The 25,413-nt window shown below is 37.4% G+C and overlaps 1 protein-coding gene across 5 annotated transcripts in view; it reads left to right on the forward strand.

Moving 5' to 3' along the window:
- The window catches only part of RBM33 (RNA binding motif protein 33), a 101,120-nt gene that overhangs the window by 29,091 nt on the left and 46,616 nt on the right, over positions 1-25,413 (forward strand). For 4 of the 5 annotated variants that reach the window (XM_058830248.1, XM_058830249.1, XM_058830252.1 and 1 more), the window contains exons 8-10: positions 4,358-4,566; positions 6,363-6,672; positions 11,821-11,879. In XM_058830248.1, coding sequence (XP_058686231.1) covers positions 4,358-4,566; positions 6,363-6,672; positions 11,821-11,879 — 578 coding nt within the window. The remainder of the gene's footprint in view (positions 1-4,357; positions 4,567-6,362; positions 6,673-11,820; positions 11,880-25,413) is intronic. The other variant, XM_058830250.1, reaches the window with a different exon arrangement.

A 25,413-nucleotide genomic window follows, 5' to 3' on the forward strand; every position in this document is an offset into this window, starting at 1 on the left:
GAAACGGTTTCTATTCATAGTTTTTCCTGATAATTTGTTGATAGAGACCAGATAACTGACCATGTGGTTGAAGGTTAAACCACAAAAAATTCTGTTTGCATATCAATATCTTCTTCCTTTTAAGATTATGGAGCGAATTTTTACAGCTGCTGTGGTTTAAAAATGAAATTTCATTTCAGACCTACATCTCCTTACTCTAAAATATGAACATAGTTCAGAAAACACTTAAAGAGGAATTAACATTTCAGTTGAAGTTACAAACGTAATTTCCATCCTGTCACATTTTGGTGACCTTTTGTGACAGCTTGTCTCTATTGGAGGAGTGCATTCTTACTTACTGATTAAAGATGTCATTTGAAACCATTTTATTACCAGCAATAGTGAAATTAATCTTGACACTTAGAGACACTAGAAAAATAATTGCTGATTCACTGCATTAACTGTGTATGTGAGAACTGTACAGTCAAGATGAGACCAAGTGTATGCTGGTAAAAAAGATTGAGAAATACAGTGTTCTCAGTAAGGTAGCTAAGATCTTTCCTAAACATTTCTTCATTCAAGATAGTGTAAAGAATGGTTTTTCAGAGTTCAGAAGAGGTATTGTAGGACAGCTGTGCAGTTGATTTCTAACAATACCAAGTTTGTCTCCTTTGATAAGAAATGCATACTTCTTTCAGTGCCTGTAGGTGAAGTCTTCTTCTCAGAGTGGGAATTGTCATTCTATGCATGTAGTTACCTGTTAAGGAATGTGAGGAGGAAAAATGTCTTTGGTATTACCAAACTAAAGTATTCCCTCTGTATCTAATCAAAAATAGACAACCCAAACCCTTAGACTTAGGCAGAACCAATTGCAAAGTGCTAGCAAAGGTCAGTTGGATGTGGCAGTACTTCTTGTTATGCCCTGCTTAGTTGGCTTATGTTCACTGTGATGCCTCATGGTTAAGATTTCAGTCAGGGCTAGAAACTTAAAGTGTTTTAAATGTGTCCAGTTGCACTGTGTCCAGACACACAGAGTATAATCAGTTTGCAGATCTGGATGATGAGGAGAAAAGAAATGTACAATGTCAGCATTCTGTATATACATGTAAGTGAATGTGAATATGTATTTGTAGTTGTGCACAAGTTCTTAGCCAGGGAGAAGCTATGTTCATGTGAATACCTGGCTGTGCTTTGAAAGAGCCCAGAGAGGAAAAGAGAATCTCTTCTTGCTCTGCTCATCTCTTTTCTTAAGCAGTCTGAGGTTGCTTTCAGGGAAGAGTGTTTTTGTTGCTTCCCTCCTTGAAAAACCATCTCCCATGCCATCTCCTCTGCTTGAGATCTGTGTGTGGGACATGATGCTCTCAAATTCAATACGCAGCCTCCCTCACAACAGAGCTGACTATATTTTGCTGTGTGGTTATCTGTAGCTACATGCAACACTTGAGGTGCTCATGGCATCAGTCTTAACTTCTGCAGGAAGGTTCTGAACCTGTGCTTATGTGTCTAAGCAAAGTTCTTCACAGGTAGAACAGTGGCCCTCAGTGGCATGGTGTGGGGGAAGTATGCTTGATGTTGATGTAATATTTTAATTTTTAAAATCCAAGAGTTATATTTTACTTCTATGGTCATAGATGTAGTATGAATGTGAATTTGTGTGTGGTTTTGTTCAGGATATTTTTTTCTGAAGTTGGTGTTACTTGCATTCCCTACTCTGGCTGAAAAACTGAGAGTGTGGATGGACTATGTCTTTAAGAAAATGGCTTTAAAAGTTTGAGAAACTTTGCATAAAGTGAGGAGGAAGACAATTTATTTATTTTAAAGAGAATGATTCTGCACATCCAAGATTGACAGAGTTGAATTTGCATGGATGCTGTCATCCCTTCCCCAGCCTTAATCAGCACAGTGCTCTGAAGTATTTCTCTTTGAATTAAAATAATTTTGCCCATTCTTTCTTCCAAAGTTGTTTCTATTCAGTGTCCTTCAATGTGTGTCCAAGAGGCTGAGAGTCTTGGCCATAGTCTTGATTTTTAGGAAGCCCAGCTCCGTTCCCAGGTTCATTAAAAATTGCTTTCCTCTCATGTGATTCTAAACTATTTAATAGGAACTTGTTTTTTATCTTGCTTGACCATCAGTGGTAGGTACTTTCTGCGATGACTAAGATTTATTTTTGAGACTACAGCCTTTCTTGAGTTTAGGGCTGTAATGTGGAAAATGGCAGAGAAATTTCCCTGCCTGTCCTATTCCTGGGACAACTCTCCAAGCAGCAGCAGGGCCAGGATGCCCTGCAGGACTGGATTATTTCTGGAGAAGGGAAAGAGTGTTACTCTTTTGCAACATAATGGCACTATTTCCCCCCAGGGATATATGGGAAGTGGCTGTCTGTGTTTCAGGCAGGTCAGGTCAAAGCCTGCATTGGCTCCTTCATGTTTGTGGGTTTCTGAAGGAACACAAGTTGCTGCAGGTGTGGAGAGGAAGGAGACTTGAAATCAGAGCTCTGTTTTTCCCATCTAACCAACTTTTTGTATCCCTGGCAGCCAAAGATGGCTGTGGCAGTTGTTTTACTTGCATCTAATGCTTTTGATTGCTTTGAGCACATTTCTCTTAATTTTTGTCAGAAATGCACATTTGATACCTAAGACTTGAGGGACTGTGGTTCCTTCCCTCATTCTAAGCATTTTGTAAGATTTTCCTGATAAAGCCTGATTGTCTTGGGCTTTGCTGTGCAGGTGTCTTGAAGGCAAAGGTGGCATCTCATAAGAGTATTTAAGGCTTTATGCCATTCAGTTGTGGAGTTAGAGTGAAGAGAAAAGGAGGTAGAGAAACTTCTTATCAACAGTGTGCAAAAATGAAATAGGAAAATCAGGCGGATCCTGGGCTTTTAGACATGATGTTTGCTGTGTTCTTACAGGCCATAACCAAGTTCAGAACTTATAAAAATTGCAAAACTCCTGCTTTGTGGAGGTGCTCAATACCTCTGAAAACTGGGACATGCAAATTTAGAGTCTTTGCAGCTCAGTCATGCAGGTAGTTTTTGTAGCCACGTAAGAACAACTGCTGCAGAGGGAATGCTCAGTGCTCACTCTTTTCTGCCCTTCTGTCAATCCTCGACTTCAAAGACTAATAGAGATTACTGATGAAGATGTTTAAGATGGTGGTTTAAGTAGCTTTGGCCTTTAGACTCACAAGAAATTGTAAGAATTTTTTAATTGATTTAGTTACGTATTCTTGGGAGAGGATATCTAGTGGTGTTGAGACACAGTAGTAATGTCTACTGCCAGATACTAATTACTTTAATTCTGATATTCAGATATTATGGCCATGGTGTGTAGTATTGACAAGTAAATACTATATTAATTCAAAATATGCTTTTATTTTTCAGGAGTGTGTTTGGTTTTAGTAGTTTAATTTTGCCTTGTTAGAGGCAGAAATCAATATTAGGGGTAACAAAGGATCTGACTAACACAAGGCAAAAGATTCAGCTGCATATTTGAGTTAATTACCCCTTGTAAGTGATGGAAACCTGGTGAATGGTTCTGCTTATACTTTCATGGTGTGTTTCCTGAAGTCTGTTGTAAACCTTTTCTGTATTTTCAAGTGATTTCATTACCTGGGTCTATTACTGCATCATTTCTTGCTTAATGTTGTCACCATTGTTCAAGGTTTCAAGCAAATTTGTCATCTTTGCTGAGCACCACATGTTCTCTGGTGTTTACCTGTGATGTGCGTTGGGTGGGTGTTATCAGCAGTCAGGTGTTTGACTTGAGCTGAGCACAGATTTTAATGTGTGCTCTCTCTTCAGTGGAGTTACCACTTGTGAAGTACAGCTGGCTCTTAAACCACATACAATAAAACAAAAATTAAGTAGTTATGTCCTAGAAACACTTCAGCAAGCAGAATTTCCTTCTTTGGAACAGGCCAATGTGCAGGAGAGTCTGGTGCATAAAATCTGTTTATGTGGAAGAATCAACAGATCCTTTACTGTAAAGTTTACTGCAGATTCATTGTCTTGCCTGACGTGCAGATAAGTGAGATGTTAAAGATAACAAAACTTTGAGAGGAGCCACAGCCTCCTCTTAGAGCAGAAGGCAGACTTCAATACTGTCTTCAAAAAGAAAACAACCAAACCTTTTTGTTCATGTTTGTTTCATTTTTCTGCTGCTTTTTGCCTGTGTGAAAGACACAAGTATCTGGTTTTTTTCCTTTTAAAGATGTCTTTAATGAAATGTTAACATGCCACCTAAAGGAGATCAAAGTGCCTGCAAATCTTCTGTTAGTCGCAGAGATTCTTCTGTAGTTCTGGCAGTGTTTTATTTGTCATTGTGTTTTCCACCTTTTCAGCACAAAGCTAAAATATTTTTCCCCGTTTCTCTCTCAACAGAGCTTTCTGCAGAAGCCCAAGCAGCATTGCGTGAATTTGAAGAGAGGGAAAGGCAGCTTAAGCAGGGGCGATACGGCTCCAGGAGAGGAGGGAGAAGAGGAGGCTCAGTTATGTGCCATGGAATGGGAGAACAAAGGAGAGACAATAATGATAGGGGAAGAATGAAGGATCACAGGCCTGCACTGCTGCCAAACCAGCCATCAACAATGGTACCTTTTAATCCTTAGTATTCTTTGAGCATCCTTTCAGGAAGCTGTGGAGAAATACATTTTAAATCATGAATCTTTGCAAAAGTGGAATATATATTCCAGTGTAGACCTTCTGCTCTTGCAGAGCAGTGTTAGACAGTATGGGCTTTGCGTGATTTGATGATTGTAAAGTATGTGCTAAGTCTTGTTACTGGCTTCACCTTAAGCAATCTCAAGACCTCCAAATGAAAAGTGCATTTGGACTGATGAATCACAGTCAGACTTACCTGCTGGCTTGCATGAGGATGGAGGAAAAACTGAATTCCTCTGAGAAGTCTACATGCAACATGGAAACTTGTTCAGTCCCCCATTATTCATAATAATGTAGTTTAAAAAATACAATTCTGTAAAATACTACTTGGGTTCTGTCAAGGTAATACTTCTGCTGATATGTCTTTAAAAAAATCTATTTCCGTGTAAGCTATGTTACTATGGAGGTAAATAGGACAGTAATCATGACTTCACTACTAGATAAGTTATTATTTTGGGATTTCAAATGAAATTTAGCTTTGTTACTACTTTCTTTTTCTCTGCTGTGCTTTGTATCAAAATACAAAACGCTTTACTTTTTCCCTCAAAACACCTTAAAGAAACCAAAACCAAATCCAGTAACCGATCAAGAGGTCAGCACTTATATTTTGCTCACTGTCATAAAATATACTGGAAGCTGAGATTGTAGAACAAAGTCTGTGTATGTCTTTGCAGGACATGGTCATCTGTGTTAAAGGTGATTTTTTCCAACAGCAGTAAGTAGGTGCTGAGCATTGACAGGAGTCAGTGGATATCTCAGTACTTGAGAGCCCTGCAGTACATTTTGTGCTTTTTAAGCAGTGAAGGTTGAATTTATTTATTTTTTCTGTTTTGCTGTAGTCCTTGCAAGCTATTTTGATTTTAAATGTAAATATTTTTGTGCTCATCACAGTGTCTTCTTGTGCATACTGTGTGGCTGCTTTGCTTTATGTATACAGCTGCTGAAAGGAACAATCTGTCACACCTTTGTTGCTGAAAGGTTGCCTCTTTGGGTTTCTTCCTGCGCTGCCATTTGGAAGTTACTGGACTAGGACTGAGATCTAGTAACAGTGGCTTGAGAGGCAGAAGAATGTCTCTGAAAAGAGACACAAGAGGTTTTTATTATTAGCACTGATTTTGGCCATTTGATTTTGAGAGTTGAGCAGCAAAAGACTTTCTTCTATTATTTGGAAAGATACCTTTCAAAGGTATCTTCAAATGAATTTTTTCTTCAAGCAGTATGGATAGGTGTGCTGCACTGATATCTGAAGAGTATTTGAATTTGCGCTGCACTGATATCTGAATTTGTATTTTGACTTCTGTTGTTAGTGCTAGGTCTGTTATCTCAGAGTCTCTTCTATACATGAGAGAAAAGGTAGTGGTTTGTTTTGATACTAGGACTCAGATTTCTACTGATCTTCACATAAATTTTATTGCAGTTAGTAGCAATGACATATGCAGAACCCTGACATATGAAACTAGACAGTTTCACTGTTAAAAATGAATGAGTGTGTCTGCATTTCCTGTGCTGCTTTGCTGTCATCTCCTTCATATGAATGTTTTTAATTGCTCCTTTGCTTTCCTGTGCTGATGGTTTTTGGTGGTTCCAGTTGATTATAGGGAAAAGAAGTTTCTCTTTTCATAATTGGCCTTAATTGTTTTCCAGAGATGTCTTGGTTTTGTGTTCATTTATGTCAGGATATTTTAACTTTAAAGCCTAGTGACTCTGTTCTTTTGTCTGACTTTAGACTCACTCACAGAGGTTAATTCCAACACACCAGCAACCTGTTATGAGTCTGTTCCAGCAGCAACAGCAGCAGCAGCAGCAACAACAACAGCAGCAACAGCAGCAGCAACAACAGCAGCAGCAGCAACAGTTACAATCTCTGCTTCCTTTACAGCATCAGCATCATTCTTCTCCTCCTCCAGGGCTACATATGCCCCCTCAGATAGAAACACCACGAATAATGATGACTCCCCCTCCAGTGACACCTCAGCAACCGAAGAACATACACATAAATCCACATTTCAAAGGGACGGTAGTGACGCCTGTACAAGGTGAGCTTTCTGAACACCTTCCCAGTCATGCAAGCGTGACTCATCTCATTCTTTGCCAGAGATGGAACAATTTGTTTGTTTATCACTTCATGGAAATGTGCTTCAGGCTGCTGTTTTTTCTTGAAGCTTGAAACAAATGTTTTGCCTGAAGTAAGACATAATGTTGTTGGACTATGGCCAACTGAACAAGCAAAGCCTTTTCAGTTTTTATCATGTTTGCTATTCTAATGTAAAGCCTAAGAAGAGCAGTAAAAGTGGAAACTGAAAAGAGAACGTGCTTTTCAAAAAACAATAAATGTTGGTTTTGAAAACTAAGAAAGTTCTGCAATTTGTAAATTTCTCAGGACCATCCACCTGTGTTGGTAAGAGGGTACTTCAGGCACTGCTTGCAGTGCAGTTGCTCTGTTAAAGATACCGCTTACTGTCCTTACTTGACAAGATACATACACTCAATTCTCCTTTCGCAGAATCACGTCTGTAGTTGTTTTGATTTGCAAATATGCAAATACATTTTTTTTCTCTTAGTTAACACAGACATTTGGACTCCACTTCTTAGGGTAGCTCTCAGCAATGCTGTTCATGTTACTGCTTATGTAGGAGGTGTTTAATCCCAAAGAGGGTGAAAAAAAGAGACACCTGCATAGCTCTGATTTCTGATTATGTTAGGACAAGACAGACTAAAGAAATACATGGATATTTGTACATATTTACAATTAGGTTTTCTGTATTATCCCCCCTTCACATTAGCAGAACTCCAAGCCATTGCTATCTTTGCATCATTTACTTGACCAACGAAAAGCAGGAGTTTGGCAGGGTAGAATATTGCCAGTATATGGAGGTCTGTTTTGCTTCTCACAGATGGCTTTGTAGTAGCTGTGTCAGAGAGCTTATTTTGCTTTTCCCTGTGGTGCTTCCCACCAAATTATGCATCAGGACAGATTATTTGGAAGCACTCCAAAAGACCCTTTACTCTTGGATTTGTGCCTTCTGTGCATTTTTGTAGCACTACCAAAGTAAGTTACTGCTTAATGAGAAGCAAAAATTGCTTTTAGACTATTCTAGATGCCTTTTCTCTCTCCCTGTGAAATAGTACCAGATCATTTCTATCTAGGTAAGCAAATGTGGTCGTAATCCTGGGAATGGCTACTTGAGGGTTTTTGCTTTTGCCTAATGTCATAAGTATCCCAGTGTATTTTCTTCTGTCTGAGGAGGTTTTTTTCACATTACTGGGGCAGCTTCAGGCTCTTCTATGTCTGAGGCAATGTAGCTGTTGCAGGTCTCTTGCTTGATCTTCTTCATAGTCTCTTTTTCAGTCTTAATACACATCCTCATTTCCAGAAGGTTGTGTACCTCCTGCAGATTAGGAGACATTCAGTATTGGATTTGTAAGGGGGAGGGTGGTTCTTGGGTTTTTTTAGATCTTGCATCTGCTGACATTATATGCATCATATACATTCATTTCTTGACTTGTAAAAGTCCAGGCATTCTCTTAGACTGAGCAGCCCTGGAGAATGAGTGATCGATTGTTGAATGGTGTTAAAACCTGCATTCAGCAAGGACATTCTTTGCTCTGTGTATTGATGGCAGCTGCTTCATATGAAATCCCTTTGTGCCATTCATTTTACTGAAAGAGTCCTTGGCAAGACTACTGAATTTTTCCGCTAATAGGTGTGCAGCATACTATTAAATACAACCTTTTAAGTCGCTGTAGAAATTTAATCTTGGTTAGAGAGCTGTCTCCTGCAGTGACTGAGAGTAGTGGCCATCTCAATCTGTAGCAGTACAGTTATGTTACGTGCAAGTAAAAACACTTAAAACATAAGGAAAACGTGAACATGTGTTGGAAATCAGGAGCTTTCTGTAGATAAATGAGCATAATTCTAAAACCTTCAATGGTATTTGCATATTAAGATGAATTTTAAAGCAGTCAAATGGTAGATAGAAATTCAGGTGTAAAGAGTGCTGTTCTAAAATTCTTCTTAAAAAAGTCTTACTTGAATCCATCTGCTTGAAGCCCCAGTAGGCAGAGACTGGTGGTTGACAGCATAAGGATGTGTTTCACTTGCAGCATCATTTCTTTCAGGGTAACGGGAAGGATGAAAGATCAGACTGACTTCGTGTTCTTGATGATGTCCTGCCCCTTCTTGGCTGAACATATTTCCAGATATATGAGGGGCTTTACACATTGGAAAATGCAGTCAGATAGGTGCAAAGTTTATTAGGATTCTGTTGTTGAAAATGAGATGCCTGGAAGCTAAAAATGCCATGTCTGGAAGTGCATGATATGCACACTTAGGTTCTGGTAATTTTAATGGTGTGCTGTCATGTTTTAGTGTAGACTGGCATTTTTTCCTCTCTAATTTTATGGCAGGATAAAGCTCTCACACTTCTAATTGTCAGCACCAGGGACACTTTTCCTAACTGCAGATCATAGAAATACACTTTTTAAACATCTTTTTGGTTTGAGCTAGTCTTGAAATGCGTCGACTGTATCAGTATTTTCTAAAATAAACTCAAACCTCCCATAAATTGTTGAGAAATTTTCATGTGAATAAAATACCATGTATAAGAGCTCTAGTAGACAGGTACTTCAGCCTGAAAAGAAGTAGAAACACCATTGAAGAATCCTATCATTGGCTTATTCCTTTGATGTTTTCAAAGGCAAATTTCTTTACAGTAGCCACCATCTCCCTGCCCAGCCTTGAATCCTGATTTGGAAAAATAGTTACTTTCAAGTCAGTTTTGTTTCAAATGAATTGGTACTGTTTCTAGTCTTTGAAGCTTCATAAATGATTAAGGACTTGGTCCATGAAACCCCTAAAAGATGAGCCTCTGTGGATACCTGCTGCAGGTACTGTGCAGTTGGTGTTCAGCTGTGCCTCCTGTGGCATTTAAATCACATATCTTTTAGCTTGTCACTTACTTTTATCTTTTCTTTGTGTCCTAGTCCACAAATTAGTTTTGGGTTGTAGGTAGGAATTTTTGCTGACTGTGTGTCCAAACTTGAGTATGATCAATTTATTAGTGCTGGAGAACTGTACATAGATGTACTATGAAGTACTGATTGAAGCTATGATAATAGGTGTTGCATTTTTTTCCCCTTAAATGTTTATACGTGAGTAACTATTTCAGGGATAGTGTGGCACTGCCAAAATTGACATGAACTAATGAGCAGTTTATGGCAGCTCAGTATGCCATTTACCTTTTGAAAACTATTTAGTGTCTTGGGAAAAATCACATTGGAACTCTCCTGAATAATCAGCGTGGGAGTTTCTTCTTCATCTTTTCAAGTATAGTGTTGGAATTTATAGCAAGAAGCAATTTAATCTTCTTAAAATAGTGTCTTACAACATGCTGTGTATTATTTTTGAAACATACTTTTCACACCTATGGAATATTTGACATCAAGAAAATGAGGACTTAAGGCTTCTTTGCTGCTAAGCAAGTGTCCAAGGATTGAAAGGGCACAGAGTTTGAACTATTATCTTTAATGAGTATTAAATTAATTTGTTTAAAATATATAAATATATGAGCTTATATGCTACTGCTGGAGGCAGGATACTGAAATAGACTCTAATGCTCTGTTCAGTTCATGTTTCTCTACATTTCCCACCTTATTCTGTTTTTCTCAGTGACTCTCTGACCCGTAATACCTGAACTATTTTAGGATTAGGTCAGTCAGGAGCATCTTGTCAATTTTTTTCTGTGTGGCCTTGGCTGTTTGATACCGACAGATGTTCATTAGAAGCCAGGATGAAACTATTCCAGTCATTTTCTCGTGTAATGTGATACAAAACTTGCACACAGTCCTCCCGTGCTGAAAGACTGCTGCAATTAGTTTACCCCATCAGTCTCTGAACCAGCAAACCACAAGTACTTAACGAAAGTGGATAGAAGCCAGACATGGACATGAGCTGAAAAAAACCCACTAATGCATTAATTCTTGTGCCTTGGTTACCAAGGGAAAAAGAATTTTTGAGGCATTTTAGCAAACTTCTGTGTTGGGAAACGCACTGGACTTCTCTCTCAGACTAGCAGCATTTGTTAATATCTTTCCTGCTCTGAAGTGTAACACAGTAGCTGTCTGCAAAGCCAGTGTTTAAACCTGTCCAGAAAATGTTTCCCTATCACTTTCAGGAGTGCTGAAAACGAACTGGAGAAGAATCTTACTAAAAGCTTTTAGTAAATGAGCAAATACATTGTATGGTATGAAATGCTTTATTTAGCTTCTCTAGGCCTTTTGTTTAACATGGCAATGTTTGTATTTTTAACTACTTACACAACTGTGAGAGGAAATAAAAAGCGCTCTGAAAAATGGGAAAGCTGTCATTACACTTTTTGAGATTCAAATACAGGTTCAGTTCCCAAGGTGATCCAGCTGTAGCACTTTGTGCATTTTGCCATAACATTAAGGGAATGTTTTGGGAAATAGCTTTTTGTGACTAGCATTTCAAAGTGCAGTTGTAAGGACAAATCATTCATGTTAATCTCCCTGAAGTACTAGTTTTAGAGGTTATTTTTTCAGGAAAAGGTTTCCTAATTCTTCTTGGTGTGTCTATGCAATCACAGTCTTTCATCTGAGATCAGCAGTTTTGTGATCACACCACTGTGGTGGCAAGGCCAGACTAAGTAGTTTTTGTGTGCTGTTAATTGCAGCTGCCTGCCTCATTTTTCCCTCATGAGCAGTGATTTATACCAGTTAGTGTCTCTCATGTCCATGCTTCTTGTGGTAGCTTGGTGGTGAGACTGGGAGATGCCTGGGAGATGTTGAATGGCGTGAAGTTGAGAAGTCAAATTAATCATGTATCCTTCTGTTTGAGACATGAAGTTATTTTTAGTGTCTCTGTCAGCTTTGTCTGCGATGTCTATGGCTGAATAACTATTCTAGTTTGCCTTCCTGCAACAAGGAGCAATTTAATTCTGGAAAATGCAGAACTAAATTATGTAAATTAACTAGGAGAATCCTAATTGCCCTGTTGCATGTTGCAAGGGAGGGAACGATTGCTCAAAGTTAATTGTAGGAACTGTGACATGTGATGGTAAAAGTAGCAGATTTTAATCATGGCTTTTTATTGCAACTGCTTTTGGAAATAACTACAACAACTGTTAGGTAAAACAAATGGTGTTAAAAGGTGCTTCTTGTTTCAGTGCCCTTGCTGCCAGTTCCTGCCCAGCCAAGACCTGCTGTAGGACCCCAGAGATTTCCTGTGAGTAGCAGCTGTTTCTTCTTCTCTGATATGGATAAGCATACATTTGCAAGGAAATATTAATATAGCAAATAAAAGCTGTTCTAGTGAAATATAATTTTAAGGATTTGTAAATATTGACAATACACTCTGCAGTTGAAAATGTTTGTTAAAAGCTTAAGGTCAATGGATTTTTGAGAGTAGAATTAATTCTGTTTAACTGTAAAATTGTTGAACCAGTCTCTCCAGTGGGAAAGGCATGAATGCATCCTGTCTTAAAGAATATGGGCTTCATTTTATTACTCGACTCTTTCTGTATAAATAGAATCCTTATTTTATTTGATATAATAAAAAGCTATTTGAAATAATCCCTAAGCTTAAAAAGCAGTAATATGTATTTATTGTAAAATGCAGCAATCATTTTGATCATTACTAAAGGTATTTCAGTGCCCTCATGTTTTGTATATAAAAAATAGAACTGGCATTGCATGACCTTGCGTTCTTTCATGTTTCTAATTTTGAAAACAAACAAGACATTTAGCTGCTTCACTAGGATAATTTCACTTGATAATTTTTTTTAACTCTGTGAATGGAAAGAGTGCATGCTTCTAGAACTTTTCTCATCGTTTCAGTTTTGTTAGCCTATATTTCTAGTTGAAACGGTTAGCAGAATATTAAAATAAGCAAAAGACCTGGTTTACAATATTACCTGAAGTTTTTAAGTAAAAACTTGTATATTATGATTCCCAAATAGATAAAACACCAAAAAAATACTCTTTGTTGATGTGTGCAGTGTTGAAGGAAGAAAATAGATGTCTGAACATCTGTGTAATATCATAGAGTAAATTACTGGCGTGGAGATGAGATGTGCTGGAAAAGAAGCAGCTTTCAGAAACCTGCTGTGATTTTTGATTGCCCAGTGCAGACCTGGTTGTTTTTAATGCAGAATATTTTTCATAAAGGACATATAGCTGAGGAATTGTGATGTCTGTATTTTGCAGAGAAATGGTCTTTACATTGCTGCATTTCCTCTGTGAAGTCTTAAAAAATGAAACTGTGGGTTTACAGCTTAATTAAGTAAATTAATGTTACATTTTATCTTCAATAAAATATTTTGGAGCTTTTTTTAAATTAAAAATATTGTGGTTTTCAGAGGAAATAGTTTTCTTCAACAGCCTCTAGTATTATGGGGAGACCTTATTTACATTTTTAAAATAGTTTTAATTGTTATATTTTATGACAACAAGTGTCTTGCATTTGTTTTTTCTTTGATACTAAGTTAATTTGCCAATAAATACAATTTGGGATGGAAAAGAAATTGAAGGATAAGGAATATCTGTTAAGGCAGTGTAATTGGCATCTTTGAAATGTGTTTACATCAGTGTAGAAAAATTGGAAATTATTTTTTTTTTAAAATGGAGTGTGAAATTAGGTTTTAGTTCTGTTCACTTTTGTGGTTGCAAGTTGAGAAGTATTGCAAACCTAATTAATCAGTATGCAACAGTTTTTAAAGAGAATAAAGTAAAAGGAACGTTTTTTGGTAAGACCCTTGCTCCTTTAGCCTGCAGGATAAACTTGACTGCTTGCTGCCTTTTATTTATATATAAGCAGTGCGCCAGAAAAGTCAGTATAATTAAATTTTCATGAGGAGGAGGAAGAGGGCTGACTTAACTAGGAGGATCTGGCACTGTTGTTTGGTTTCCCTGACTGTTTTTTTTCCTACTTCAGCAGTAACATGCTGCATGATCCTGAGAAAGTTGCTTCATCTTTCCATGGCTCACTGAGTTATAAAGTGGACTTCCCTTATGAAGTACTTTATAAATTTTGCATAGGTTATCAGTCATATTAGGATTAGGAATTAAGTGTCACTGTGTACATATCTCATGTTTGTTTTATTAAATGTAGTGTGTTAGCTCTTGAGCTGAAGACAAATTTACTTTCTAACTAACATTTTATCTTGCAGAACTACCTTTTTTTGCTGCTACATGTCAGATGCCTTTGTGCTATTATAATTCACTTGTTTATGTATAAATGTTGACTTAAAGCAATACAGAAATGGTTAGACAATTTTGACAAGCCATTTGAAAAAGATCAAAGACTTACTCCAGACTACATACAGCTCATTCAGCCCTTTCTTCATTGTATGAAGAATCACTGAATATGTAATAACTTGAATTTGCTCTTGTTTTTAGGATTGCATAATCAAAGGATAATAGTTAACTGATTTTTCCGATTGCTTTGCTTCTAAAAGATGGTGGGGTTAGAATTAAATATTTGCGGTCTGCTTTTCCCTTGAACTTTGAACTGGATGGTTTCTTTCGATTGAATGTGGCAGAGGTGGAAACATGAAGAGTAATTAAATTCTTGCAAGAAGAGACCAGAAGTGGGCAATGCCATAACTGAAGGAAAAAAATTGTCTCTGAGTTTCTATTTTATCGAGGAGAGAAACCTCTCAATGCAGAGAGCCTGTGTGCTCCAAATATGGGAAGAACTTCAATCAGAGCTAATCAATTGCCAGTCATAATCTATTGGAAACCAGGTGTTGTTAATTTAGGGCTGATGAAATGACTTGTAACTATGTAATGGTTAATTCTTACAACCTTCTGCAGAAGGATGTAATTGAAGGGTTGAACAAAGTTGTAATGAGCATGTTAACATATGGTGTGAGACCTAAATTATAGGAAATAATGTAGTGCTATGTCAGGCTGGTGTTGATCAGGACTGAACCTGCTTAGAGTGGGGGTTGATTAAATTCCCTTAACCTTGAATCTCAATTTTAGTATTTCAGGGTAGAGCTCATTGTTCAGTTATTTCTTTCTTAAAACTTAACTCCTGGAATGTTTAGAGGGGGAGTACTGGAAAAGGTGCAAGGGAATTAATCTCTGTTGCCTACACAGAGTTATTTTAATACTTACAGTAATCTTCAATCAAGTAATCAAGTTGGCTTATCTGTTACTCTTTAAGCATTTGGGGTGACTTGGTGTGAATGGTGTTTGAGAACTGTATGCAACTAGTAAGGACTGAATAAATGGTGGATCTGAAGTGTGTCACAGCTGGGAATCATGGTGAACTTGTGGGATCTGGAAGTTAAGGATGTAAATTCTGTTAGTCTGAGTTGCACAGCACTCGTGGCTGTAGTTCATAGTAATCCAGTCTTCAAGCTTGGTTTGAATTAACCTGGACCTGTGCAAGTGCCAAGTGCATGTTTTCTTTGAACAGTTTAAATAATAGATTAAATAACCTCTTTGGCAGGGTCCTTCTGAAGGACTGGCTTTATCATCTGCATTTCCTTTAAAGTGGTTAAGAGGCCTTTTCTAGAGTTCCTGTCCCAGTGTCACAGTTGGTATTTCACAAACAACAGTTTACTTTGGGGACTTGTCCACTTAATGGATGGACATAGAAGACTTTATTCACAGACTGCTCATGTGGGTCTTCTGAACTATTCATGTGTTTTCTGACCAATTTACTAATTCTTGTGGATGCCCCAGTTTGGGGAAGGAGCTGGAAGGTTTTACATTACACAAGAGGAACCACTGTGATTCCTGTCCTTCATCCAGTGTTTTTTATTTGGGGGAATTTCTCTTTCAGTTCCTGTGTTCTGTGAAGAAAGATGGGGTAAAACAAGGGAAGAGATTAAATAGAAAATGGAAGAGGTATTTCTAAACACTTTATATTATATAAAGTGTGCTGCTAGCTGACTATTACAGAGGCCAGAACATTAGCGAGTGTGAAGCTGAAGTGAAGGGATGAAAAAATCTGGACCAACAGCTTATCTGAGTCCACCAGCACATTTCATGTCTGAAATATTTCAGCGTTTGCCTGAAGAAAAATTTATAGAAGCTTTTGGTTTCAAACATTGCTTACTTAATTTAATGAACAGTGAAGTAATACTGCATGAAACACATGTGCAGTATTTTATGGACATACAGAAGTGAAAGAAGTCTTGTCATGCCCACTTTGGAATGGAAGGTGTCAGTGTTCTTCAGAAATTGTGAGGTATCCCTAGCATACAGATTTGTGGCTGGAGTGTGGGGCATTTGATGAGAAGAGGAAGCTGGGGAGAGCCTGCCTCCCACTGCTAAAGGCAGAAGGAAAGGATTCCTCAGATCTGAGACCATTCCCCCTCTGTCTGTGACCTGGATCCTCCTCTGAAGCTGCTGCAGAGAGAGCAGAGTCTATTAATGAAGATATATGCCTTTGGCCAAGAAAACTTTCAGGGACTTGGCATAAATTCTCATTTAGCTGTTGTCCTTAAGCTGTCACCTTGGTGTGAGCCAGGCAGGTGCCCAGCCCACAGCCAGCTTTGGTCAACTTGGGTTTGAGAGCTGGAGTTGGGAACAGTCTGAAGTGGCATCGAGCTCAAGATGAAGTGGCACCGGTGTCTACCTGAGCAATTTGTGCCAGGAAGGCTCTGCTATTTTTTAATGCACAAAGCTTTTCTCTTTCGATATGACACCCTAGTGCACTAGGTGGATGTCTTTCAGATAACTGTTGGATTCATGTCTGAAGAAGATTAATTGTAAAACCTAAATTATGTTTTATTTAGTATTTGTAGGACCTTATTAGGGTGACTTATCCTCAGGCCCTTGTGAATAGCCTATGTTTTATGTCTTTTTTATTCCCAGGGGATTGTGACATTATTTGTTTTTGGAACTTAGAACTTATTTTTAAAATAATCTTTATCTCAAAGAATACATTTTTTTTTTCCTTAAACAGCAAAAACCTCAGTAAACTTTATTTGTGTTCTCATTCAGCATTCTTCCACTTGACCTCCAGCACATCAGGTGGTGTCTCAAATGGATGCTGTGAAAGGCAGTTGATCAGTTTTGATTCATTTTTCCACCATTTCTGGAAACAGTAGTTTGATTTCTGATCTTTTGAGTGTTGTGTTCCAGACACTGGTTTTAAATACTTCTTTATTATTTAACCTGTGAGAGGTTTTTAAACAAGTGACCAGTCATTGCTCAAAACAGAAGTTGCTGTCCTTCATGGTCAATTGCTTGAAAGATTTCTTTTAAAAAAGCAATGTATTAGTGCTATACAAACTTATTATAAAAGACACATTAGAATACAGCTTACTTATTTTTTCCTGGGTGATCTCTGGACTGACATCAATCACCCCACCATCATTTTATCATCATGGGTTGGCTTAATGGTATTACAGTGGGCCTGGGTCTGTGGCTGCACCAGTTTTTACAGGATGTAGAGGCAGAAATTTGCAGTGCTTTTGAAAACAAAATTCCTTGCGAAAGTGTTTGCTGTGTTTTGTGGGAAATGCAAATAGGGAGGATTTTTTTCCTCCCATTGTTTCAAATTCAATCACAAATTGCTACATGTAAGAGTTTTTTGGCAATTGTTATTAATGTGGGCTCATATTCTGTAGTACTCATAGTAAGGATAAATCATAAATAGTCCTGCATCTGACCACAGGCCGTCATTTTAAACTGATATGTAGTAACCTGTACATGTTTGCAGCAGTAGGTATGTAGGAGACAAACTGTTAATGGAAATAAAAAGCCACTTGGGAAAATGATTCTCTTACTTCCTCACAATTATTTTGCTTTAGCTATGGCTTCACTATAATGAGTAACAGTAAATGAAATTTTCCCTCTATCACTGTGTAGTAGTGGCAGATCACAGGTAGTGTAGAAAGCATTCTGTTTTCATTTAACAGAATACATGGATGGTATCAGGTGGTGCTGATTGACATTTCTTGGATACTGCTTTACACAGCATTTCATGCAAATCATGTTTGAATGAGGCTGCTGCATCAAATTACATTTCTTTCAGATTATAGCCCTTGCAGATGTGAGACAGAGCTTGTTCAGCAGCTAGCAAAAGGCTTTGGTTTTTAACAGGTACCATTTTCACAACTTGACTGCAAAGCTCTGTAATTACAACACTTAAGATAGTGAAGGAATGATGGGCACTTTCTCTTATCAGATCTATAAGTAGTAGCAAGCAAATGCAGCATGAGATCGCTCCAGCTGTCAAATATTGTCAGGCTGCCATAGAGGGAATGCAGTTTAAAATGCAGGTGACATAATACCCAACATCCTCCATTTGCTAGTGGGCTTCTGATTAATCACGATTACCATACATTATCATACCATCAAATTTAATCATATCAATGAATTCCCATCTGCAGGAGGAGCAGCAGCAGCTAAACATGATGGTAACAGCTATTAAATAAGAGAGAAATAGCTGGTTTCTAAATCCAGTAACCCTTTAACTTGTCATGTTGGCTCCAGTGTGCACGTGCTCTGCAGACAGTAAAATGGAGCAGAAAACTTGTGCGTTTATATTTTATAGTTACTGTCATTTATCTTTCTGTTAGGTGATTGCTGTTTAGCACAGCCAAGGAAAACCAGTATTGTAGATTTTTTTTCCTTGTGTAAATGATGGTGGATTTTCTTCAATCTCAGCTTCAGTGCCTGCTAAACACAGAATCACAGAATGGCTGAGGTTTACAGGGACCTCTGGAGGTCGCCTGGTCCATTCCTCTGCTCAAGCAGGGCCACCTGAAGCCAGTTGCCCAGGACCACGTGTGGATGGCTTTTGAATATCTCCAAGGATGGTGCAAGTGCTAAAGCACCCTCACAGTGAAAAAGTTTTGGTTTCTATAGATATGTAGCTTGTACTTTGGGTTTTCTGTGACCAAAATGTGAAGCTTTTAAAAAGCCATTGTAAGCAAAACACTTATTTTTCAGTGCAAAGAGGGGTAGAGTATTATGCATATGCTGTTTTTGCCATTATTTAAGCACTGTTAAAGAGGTACTTTGCAGAAATCAAGACTTGTAAAGAAATCCAATTAAAATATACAGTCTGCTGAGTGCAATACAGTAAGAGTAATCTAGAGCTTAAACACCGAACAGAGAGCTAACATTATCTGTTATAATACTAGAGAGTGTTAGATGATAGTAGAGTTATCTTAAGCTATTTCACTGAGATGGGAAAATGTCCTTTTAAAAGATAACTCAGAACATTTGTGGCATCACAATATGAAAAAGAGTAAATCTATTAACTGGTATTTGTTCACCTTCTGTGTCTTCAGTTTTTCTAATTCTTTGGAATGTGAAAGTGAAAATGCTTCATTTTATTATAAAGCAATAACTCACTACTGTTACACTAAAATAAGGCAATTCAGAATTCAAGGCAATTCAAAATTTTGGGTTGACGGTGGGATACTGAAAAATGATTAAAATACTCTGGTTTTCTTACCAAATGCATGAATAGTATCTGCAGGCATATTGGGAACTCTGAGTATATAAAGTTCTCACATCAGTGTGTTTGTAAGGTCAGAAACATGCAGAACACCTCAAAAATGAGATTTCCTAACAGAACTAAAAATCATCAATCTTGTAATTTGAGTTATTTTATAAATAATCAGGTCCCTTTCCAAGTCCAGTTTAGCAGCAATTCTCATTTTTGTTTTCTTTAAAGCTGGCTGCTTCTTGACTTTTCTTGTAGCAATCTGACCACTTTGTTAAAAGGAGAAGCATCGTCCCCAGGTCATGTTGAGGTTCTCAGATTGTTTTTAAATAAATTGTAATTGCAACTTTGAGCTTGGAGTGTAATGTAGTAGAAATCTTGAATTTTACTTTCATGATCCAGTTTAGTTGTAGCTTCAAGTTGTTTCTAATTGTTAGTGACTTGCAGGCCACCAAGATACATGTAAACACCCTGATAACATTTCCATGGAGTAGTTTCTGCAAAGTCCAAGGGAAAGATCTTACCTCATTGGTTCCGACAGCAGGAGGGGTTCCTAATTTATTACATATCCATAAAACTGTTAGCTTTCAGCACAAAAACTATGCAGAAGGGTTTTACTGTCTTTTACTAAATGATTATGAAATCCTCATCTTTCAAGGGAGAGTTCATTGTTCTAAGTGACATCAGTGTCATTTGTCAAACAAATTTCCCCAGTTTGTTTGTTTTGTACTTAATCTTAGAAGGCACCAAACAAAAATTGTTGTGAACTCTTCTACATCCCACTCCTGCAGAGGATTGCAAACTTAAATGAAACTGAATCCTCCAGTTCTAGAATTTAGTGTTAAAGAAATTCCTTAGGTTTGTGGGTTGAGAGGTTTGGGTTTATTCTTCCTTCAGTCTTTGCAAGTGGCAACAGCTTGTCTTGTCACACTGTTTTCATTATGGCCTGTCTCTGCTGGAGGCACTTTTCCTTCATCCATACAAAATAGATGGATAGGAGTGTAGTATTTTCACAGATTCAGCATTTTAAATTAGGAATTTAAGTCTGGAGTTGGGATCTAGTTACCAGTACATTTTCTATGTCTGTGTTTCATTAATGACTCTGAAGCACTTGTCCTGTGGAAAAGTGCTTGCTAAGGGACCCGTTTGCTTTGCTGCGTCTCTTAGAAACAAACTGAAGTTGGAAGTGTTTTTGTCCCCATTTGCAATATGAATCTGGTCCTGCTGAATGTATTGTGGGGATGCCCTGAAACTTGCTGAAAAGGGACACTTTTAATATACAGTAGTTCTAATTTCTAGCTTTAGTCTCCTGAACTGTTTGGGATTGTCAGCCTGCTGGGAATACCCATCTCTTTCTGTATTGCCTGTGTTACTTATTTTAGCTATTTGATCATTAGGTGGTTTAAATAACAGGGGATAACAAGGGCCTTTCTTTCCTTGCTTGTACTGGTTTACCATGTTGTCTGAGTTCTATTTTGAGACCCTAAACAGTGAAATAGGGTATTGGTGATTTCTCTTACAGATGACCTGGACTAACCCTCCCAACACTCTTTATTATCTCTTGGAGTTATGTAGTGTCAAAGAGGATCTTGTCCAAGTTGTGTGGTACATTTTAATACTAAAAATTACTTTCAGCTCAGTTGAAAATACTAACCTGTTCTCTTTGACTCAGCCTATAGTGCCAGGATCTGAGCAGTCCACAGACTTCAAACAGTGCTTGGCTATCTCTACATTTTCCCCTCAGAAAATACATTCCAGAAACTTTGGAAAGACTCAAATATGGATAACTTAAAACTCTTGTCTGGACTTTCATAGGCACTGAACTTTTTTGTCCATGATTGTCCACGAATTCAAGGTGTCTTTTATATTAGGTGATCTTATCCTAAATCTTTTGAGAAAACCATGGTGCTTGCTAGGTTTTAGTTTACCTTAATGGACTTATGTGATTGTCATAGACATCAGAGAAACAATACCGAGTCATTGAAACTGTATTTTAAAAGTATCAAAATTAATTTCATAGTAAAAAAATTTCATGAGTCATTCCTTTCTGTATGCTGTGCAAACTAAAAGAAAATACTGTGAAACTTGAGGATCCATATTTTGTGGAAGATATGGATACATATTCCTACTTGTAAATTTTTGAACCATATCCAAGATATATGAGCAGGGTTTCCTACACAAGAGGATGAAAACTCACTTGCTTGCACAGAAGGTAGGCAGTTTAGGAGAGCTTTTCAAAAATTCCGGGGGCTGCTGAAGTAAGAGGATTAACATCTTGTGACAGATGGCTATAGTTTTAATTGTCATAGGTTATAGTGGTCATTATTCTTTGCATTTAAACCATATAAGAAGAATTAACTGAGTGGCCCTGCTTAACTGTCAATGGGGTTTTCCTAGCTCTTTGCATTTTAAGTGAGATTAATAAATGAAAACATGTTGTACAGGCAGGGTGTATTTTATTGAAAGATTCATGAAGTTTCAATGACATTGTTAAGGTATTTAATTAGTCTCATGAAAAAAGTGGAGTGACCCTTTTAGAGAAGCTGATAAATCATATAATAGCTGTTAGATCCTCTTTATTCCTTGCTTTATAAGATTAACTTTGTGCTAAGCAATTTATGCTAAGTTTTCCCTTTTATTGGTAACCAAAGTTATCTGTGCTTCATGAATAGATTACTGGAGATAACATCATGTAATTAACAAGAGATGCAGAAAAGTAAAAGTACAATTTGTGTAAGAATTGTATGAGAGAAAATGTTAATTTCTTAACTAGGAAGGATATTTAAAGGGATAAAAGGAGGGCAAAATAGTGCAGTTATTTGAAAGGATTAAAGTAACCTTATCTCGTGTTCTTTCAGGAGGTGGGATTGCATGAGTGTGTGAAAGTCATGTTCAATGAGCTATTCACAACTCTAATGAATTGTAGACACAAGTTTGCATTGCCTTTTTTTTTTCCAAAATGATTGATAAGGTGTAGGTTAGGCCTTAGCTATACTGAATAATTGAAGTTAGTAAAATGGGAAATTGTATAACCTGCAGTTATTCAGAATTGTATAAAAATGTCAGTCTGAAGTGCAGTAAATTACTGTGTGTGGGAGGAAGAGTTACTGTTACATTTTTAGTAACAGTAAAGATCACAAAATCAAAGATTTAAGACAAAATACCTGTCAGTAGCAGTTCATTGTGGTTTTTTCTTCTCCTTTGAAGTATTTCTGAAAAGTCTGTGATTGTGTTCTCCTAAGAAATCTACACAGAATCCTATTTCCAATATAATTTCCTTCTAGACCTCAAATCTTGTATTCTTATGCACCGCCTTTTTTCCTTATGAAATTTTCAAAATAAAATTGCACAAGGATAAATTAAATTATGGAGTTCAGAGCTTTCCTTAAAGTTGGGAAGAGATACAGATGTGGGCTGGGTCATTCTTATGGGCATTTTGGTAGCTGTCATGGTACCTGTTTCTGTATGAATGTGAACCAATTTTGTGGCATCTTACTGGGAAGGCACTTAAATTTTTTGTCCTTTCCCTCAGTGTTAGAGTTGGCTCCAGTGTTGGACTGAGATGTAGAACCTTGGAGCCGTGGCTGATCGTATGACTTTACAATTTTACTTTGTTAGGTTGGAACCTGTTAGCTTGAATATAGGTGTTCTGAACACTGAATAAGGAGGTTTCCTGTAAGATTTAATAATGGTGAAGTAATAGTTAAAATGTTTTTTGCAGGGACTCTTAGCTTATGTGTGTACTGAATAGTTGGGTGTAATTTGAAACTGTCCGGATAGCAAAACCATGAAAAATGGGAGTAACTACTGTGCATATAAAGATTTATTATGCATCTATGTTACAGTATGCTTATTTTATCAAAAATAGACCATTATGAAACCTGGCTTTTGCACCTGCTCTTCATTAATTTTTGAAGTTAAATAGCTCTGAGTGGTCTTTTCTACCAAATACCAGAGGGCACTTGGGGGTTATTAGCAACAAATACTTGCAGAATGTGGAGTTTAACATTAATGGTAAAATAATCCACTACTAAACTTGTAGTTTAACTACTGTTAAGCACCAAAAAAAAATAAAAAAAAAAAAATAAAAAACCCCACGCTAAAAAAACAAGCCCACTCTCAAAAGCTTTAAGCAATGGAAAATTGTTATATTACTTTCTACTGGTTTTAGGACAATTAGAATTTGACATAAATAAAAGTTAAAGTGGTAATACAGTTGTATTTCTATTGAAAAAAAAGTAATGTCATTAGAGAATAATAGAAAAAGACCTCATAATTTAAGAAAATAACCATCATAGTTCACATATTTTCTTTCTTAAAAAAATTTCATGTGTGTCTGTAAGTAGTTGAATGTTAGAGTTTTAGTTTCACATGTCGTGTGTGATATGAATCAATTACACAATTGAATACCTATTGGAATTATTCTGGAAGTTTTTTCAGAAGAAACATCTCAGCAATGTAAAATATGAAAATAGAAGCTTCCTTCTCCCTGCTTTACTGCTACTTAGGATAGAAGTTTTATCTTTAGAGATATAGAAGCAAAGCTGGTTTAGGAAAGAAATGGAGGTCAGTCTCTCATGACTGTAGGAAGGAAAAGAAGCTAATTTATTTTTTTTTTTTAAGATGCAAACATTGGTAATTCATTTTTCAGCAAATAACAAATGCCTTTGCAATTAATTTTGCATGATTGGCCTTTGGTTATCAGCCAAGAAATGTGATCAGTCATAATTTAGTAGTTTTTCAAAATGTCACATGCATAAAGTTAAAATCTGCTCAGCAATCAAATAGGTAGGTATTTGTTAGTGAATCTGGAATCTTAAAAAATGGAAAAAGCCCCAGAGTTCTTAACTACTAGGGGTGGAAGAAAGAGAGGCCAGTAGGAAAAGTTCCAAACTTCAGATATTGCCTTCTTGCTCTTTTTTTGACTGTTCTAAGAGTTTTGACCCAAACTTGTGTCACAGCATGTACTTTCATGACACATACTACTAACCAGAGAAAAAAGAATTTTAATATATCTTAGCGAGCATTCATTGGGATTTTTTGACACCAGTTTTTGTGTAAGAGTCGGATACCTCTTACTTTGTATTAAATCAATGCTGATGTTTAGAGGACACTAGATGTTTTGATTCTTAAGGTGGATGAACACCTTTGGTACAGAAGATCACAGTGAGCTTGAAATTAGCATTGCTACTATTTTTAACATTAAAATGTCTTGCTGGTTATTGGTTCATGGTTTTTTGGGTTATTTTTTTGGTAAATAAACAATAATGTAATTTATTTTTTTTAAAAGTGTGAGCTTCCTTAGATCTAGAATGACCTTGTATTACAAGTCATTATCAGTTCTAAACCTTACTAAAGCTTATTTCATAAAGGTTTGTTTCGTTATGGTGGGAAATATAAAGCTGCTCTGAGTGTGTGGCCTAAAGATGTGCTGGTTGCTGGCTTTATTTTGAATCCTTTTGGTTGAAATTTTCCAAATACTTTAATTCCAAGACTGAAACGGTAGCAAAATACTCTTGTGCCCAACTGAGTTATTTAGAAATGTTTTATTATTGCTCAGTTTCCAAGGAAGAAAATTGAGTTTGGCTGCACTGAGGATGTTTCAGTACGTAAGGGCTGTGTGAAATTCAACAGGACTTTCCATGCATTTGCAATTCAGGGCTGCCTTAGGAGGAGATAAATCTGGGCATAATAATGAGAGTACAGGTTGGCAGGAGAGGGAAGGCTGGTACAAAGAATTGTTTACTTAAAATAAACGTACTGGATTTTTTTCAACCTGTGTCTGCTGCTTCCCTGGCAGGAAAAAGAGGGGAGATGGCCTGGTTTAAGTGTTACAGGCAAGGAAATCAGGGGCTGAGTGGGGAAAGTAGGAGCCCTTGATCAGCTGCCACAGCACAAGACCACTAGTGTAGAGTCTGGAAGCTGGATCCATGCTGGGATTAGGAACCAGTGGGCAGAGGGAAAGACATGATGGGGATGAGAAAATGTATCTGAAGGAATGAGCAGAACCAGGACAGCAAAAAGGCAAATTGGGCAAGGAATTAATATTGAAGAAGATGCTTGAGACCAGGTTACATATATGGTTGAGAACCTGAGATGGCTGCTTCCTTATTTTGTAGCCTAAGCCTGTTGCCTTTCAGCCTTTAGCATGCACTAAAACTAAAGTTTGGGAGTGAGGGGAGAGACTGATGAGGATGTGTTACCTCATCCAGGGCAGAATACGTGGAGTTGGAAGAAACAGGTAGAGGAGACTCTGATCACGGTGCTGCCATTTGGTGCTTGGCACCAAGCCCAGACAGATCATTGCTGCTGCCAGTTCTTCAGCTTGGGTGGCAGATATGTG

This window comes from Poecile atricapillus, chromosome 2 (assembly GCF_030490865.1).
Source record: "Poecile atricapillus isolate bPoeAtr1 chromosome 2, bPoeAtr1.hap1, whole genome shotgun sequence".
NCBI lineage: Eukaryota > Metazoa > Chordata > Aves > Passeriformes > Paridae > Poecile > Poecile atricapillus.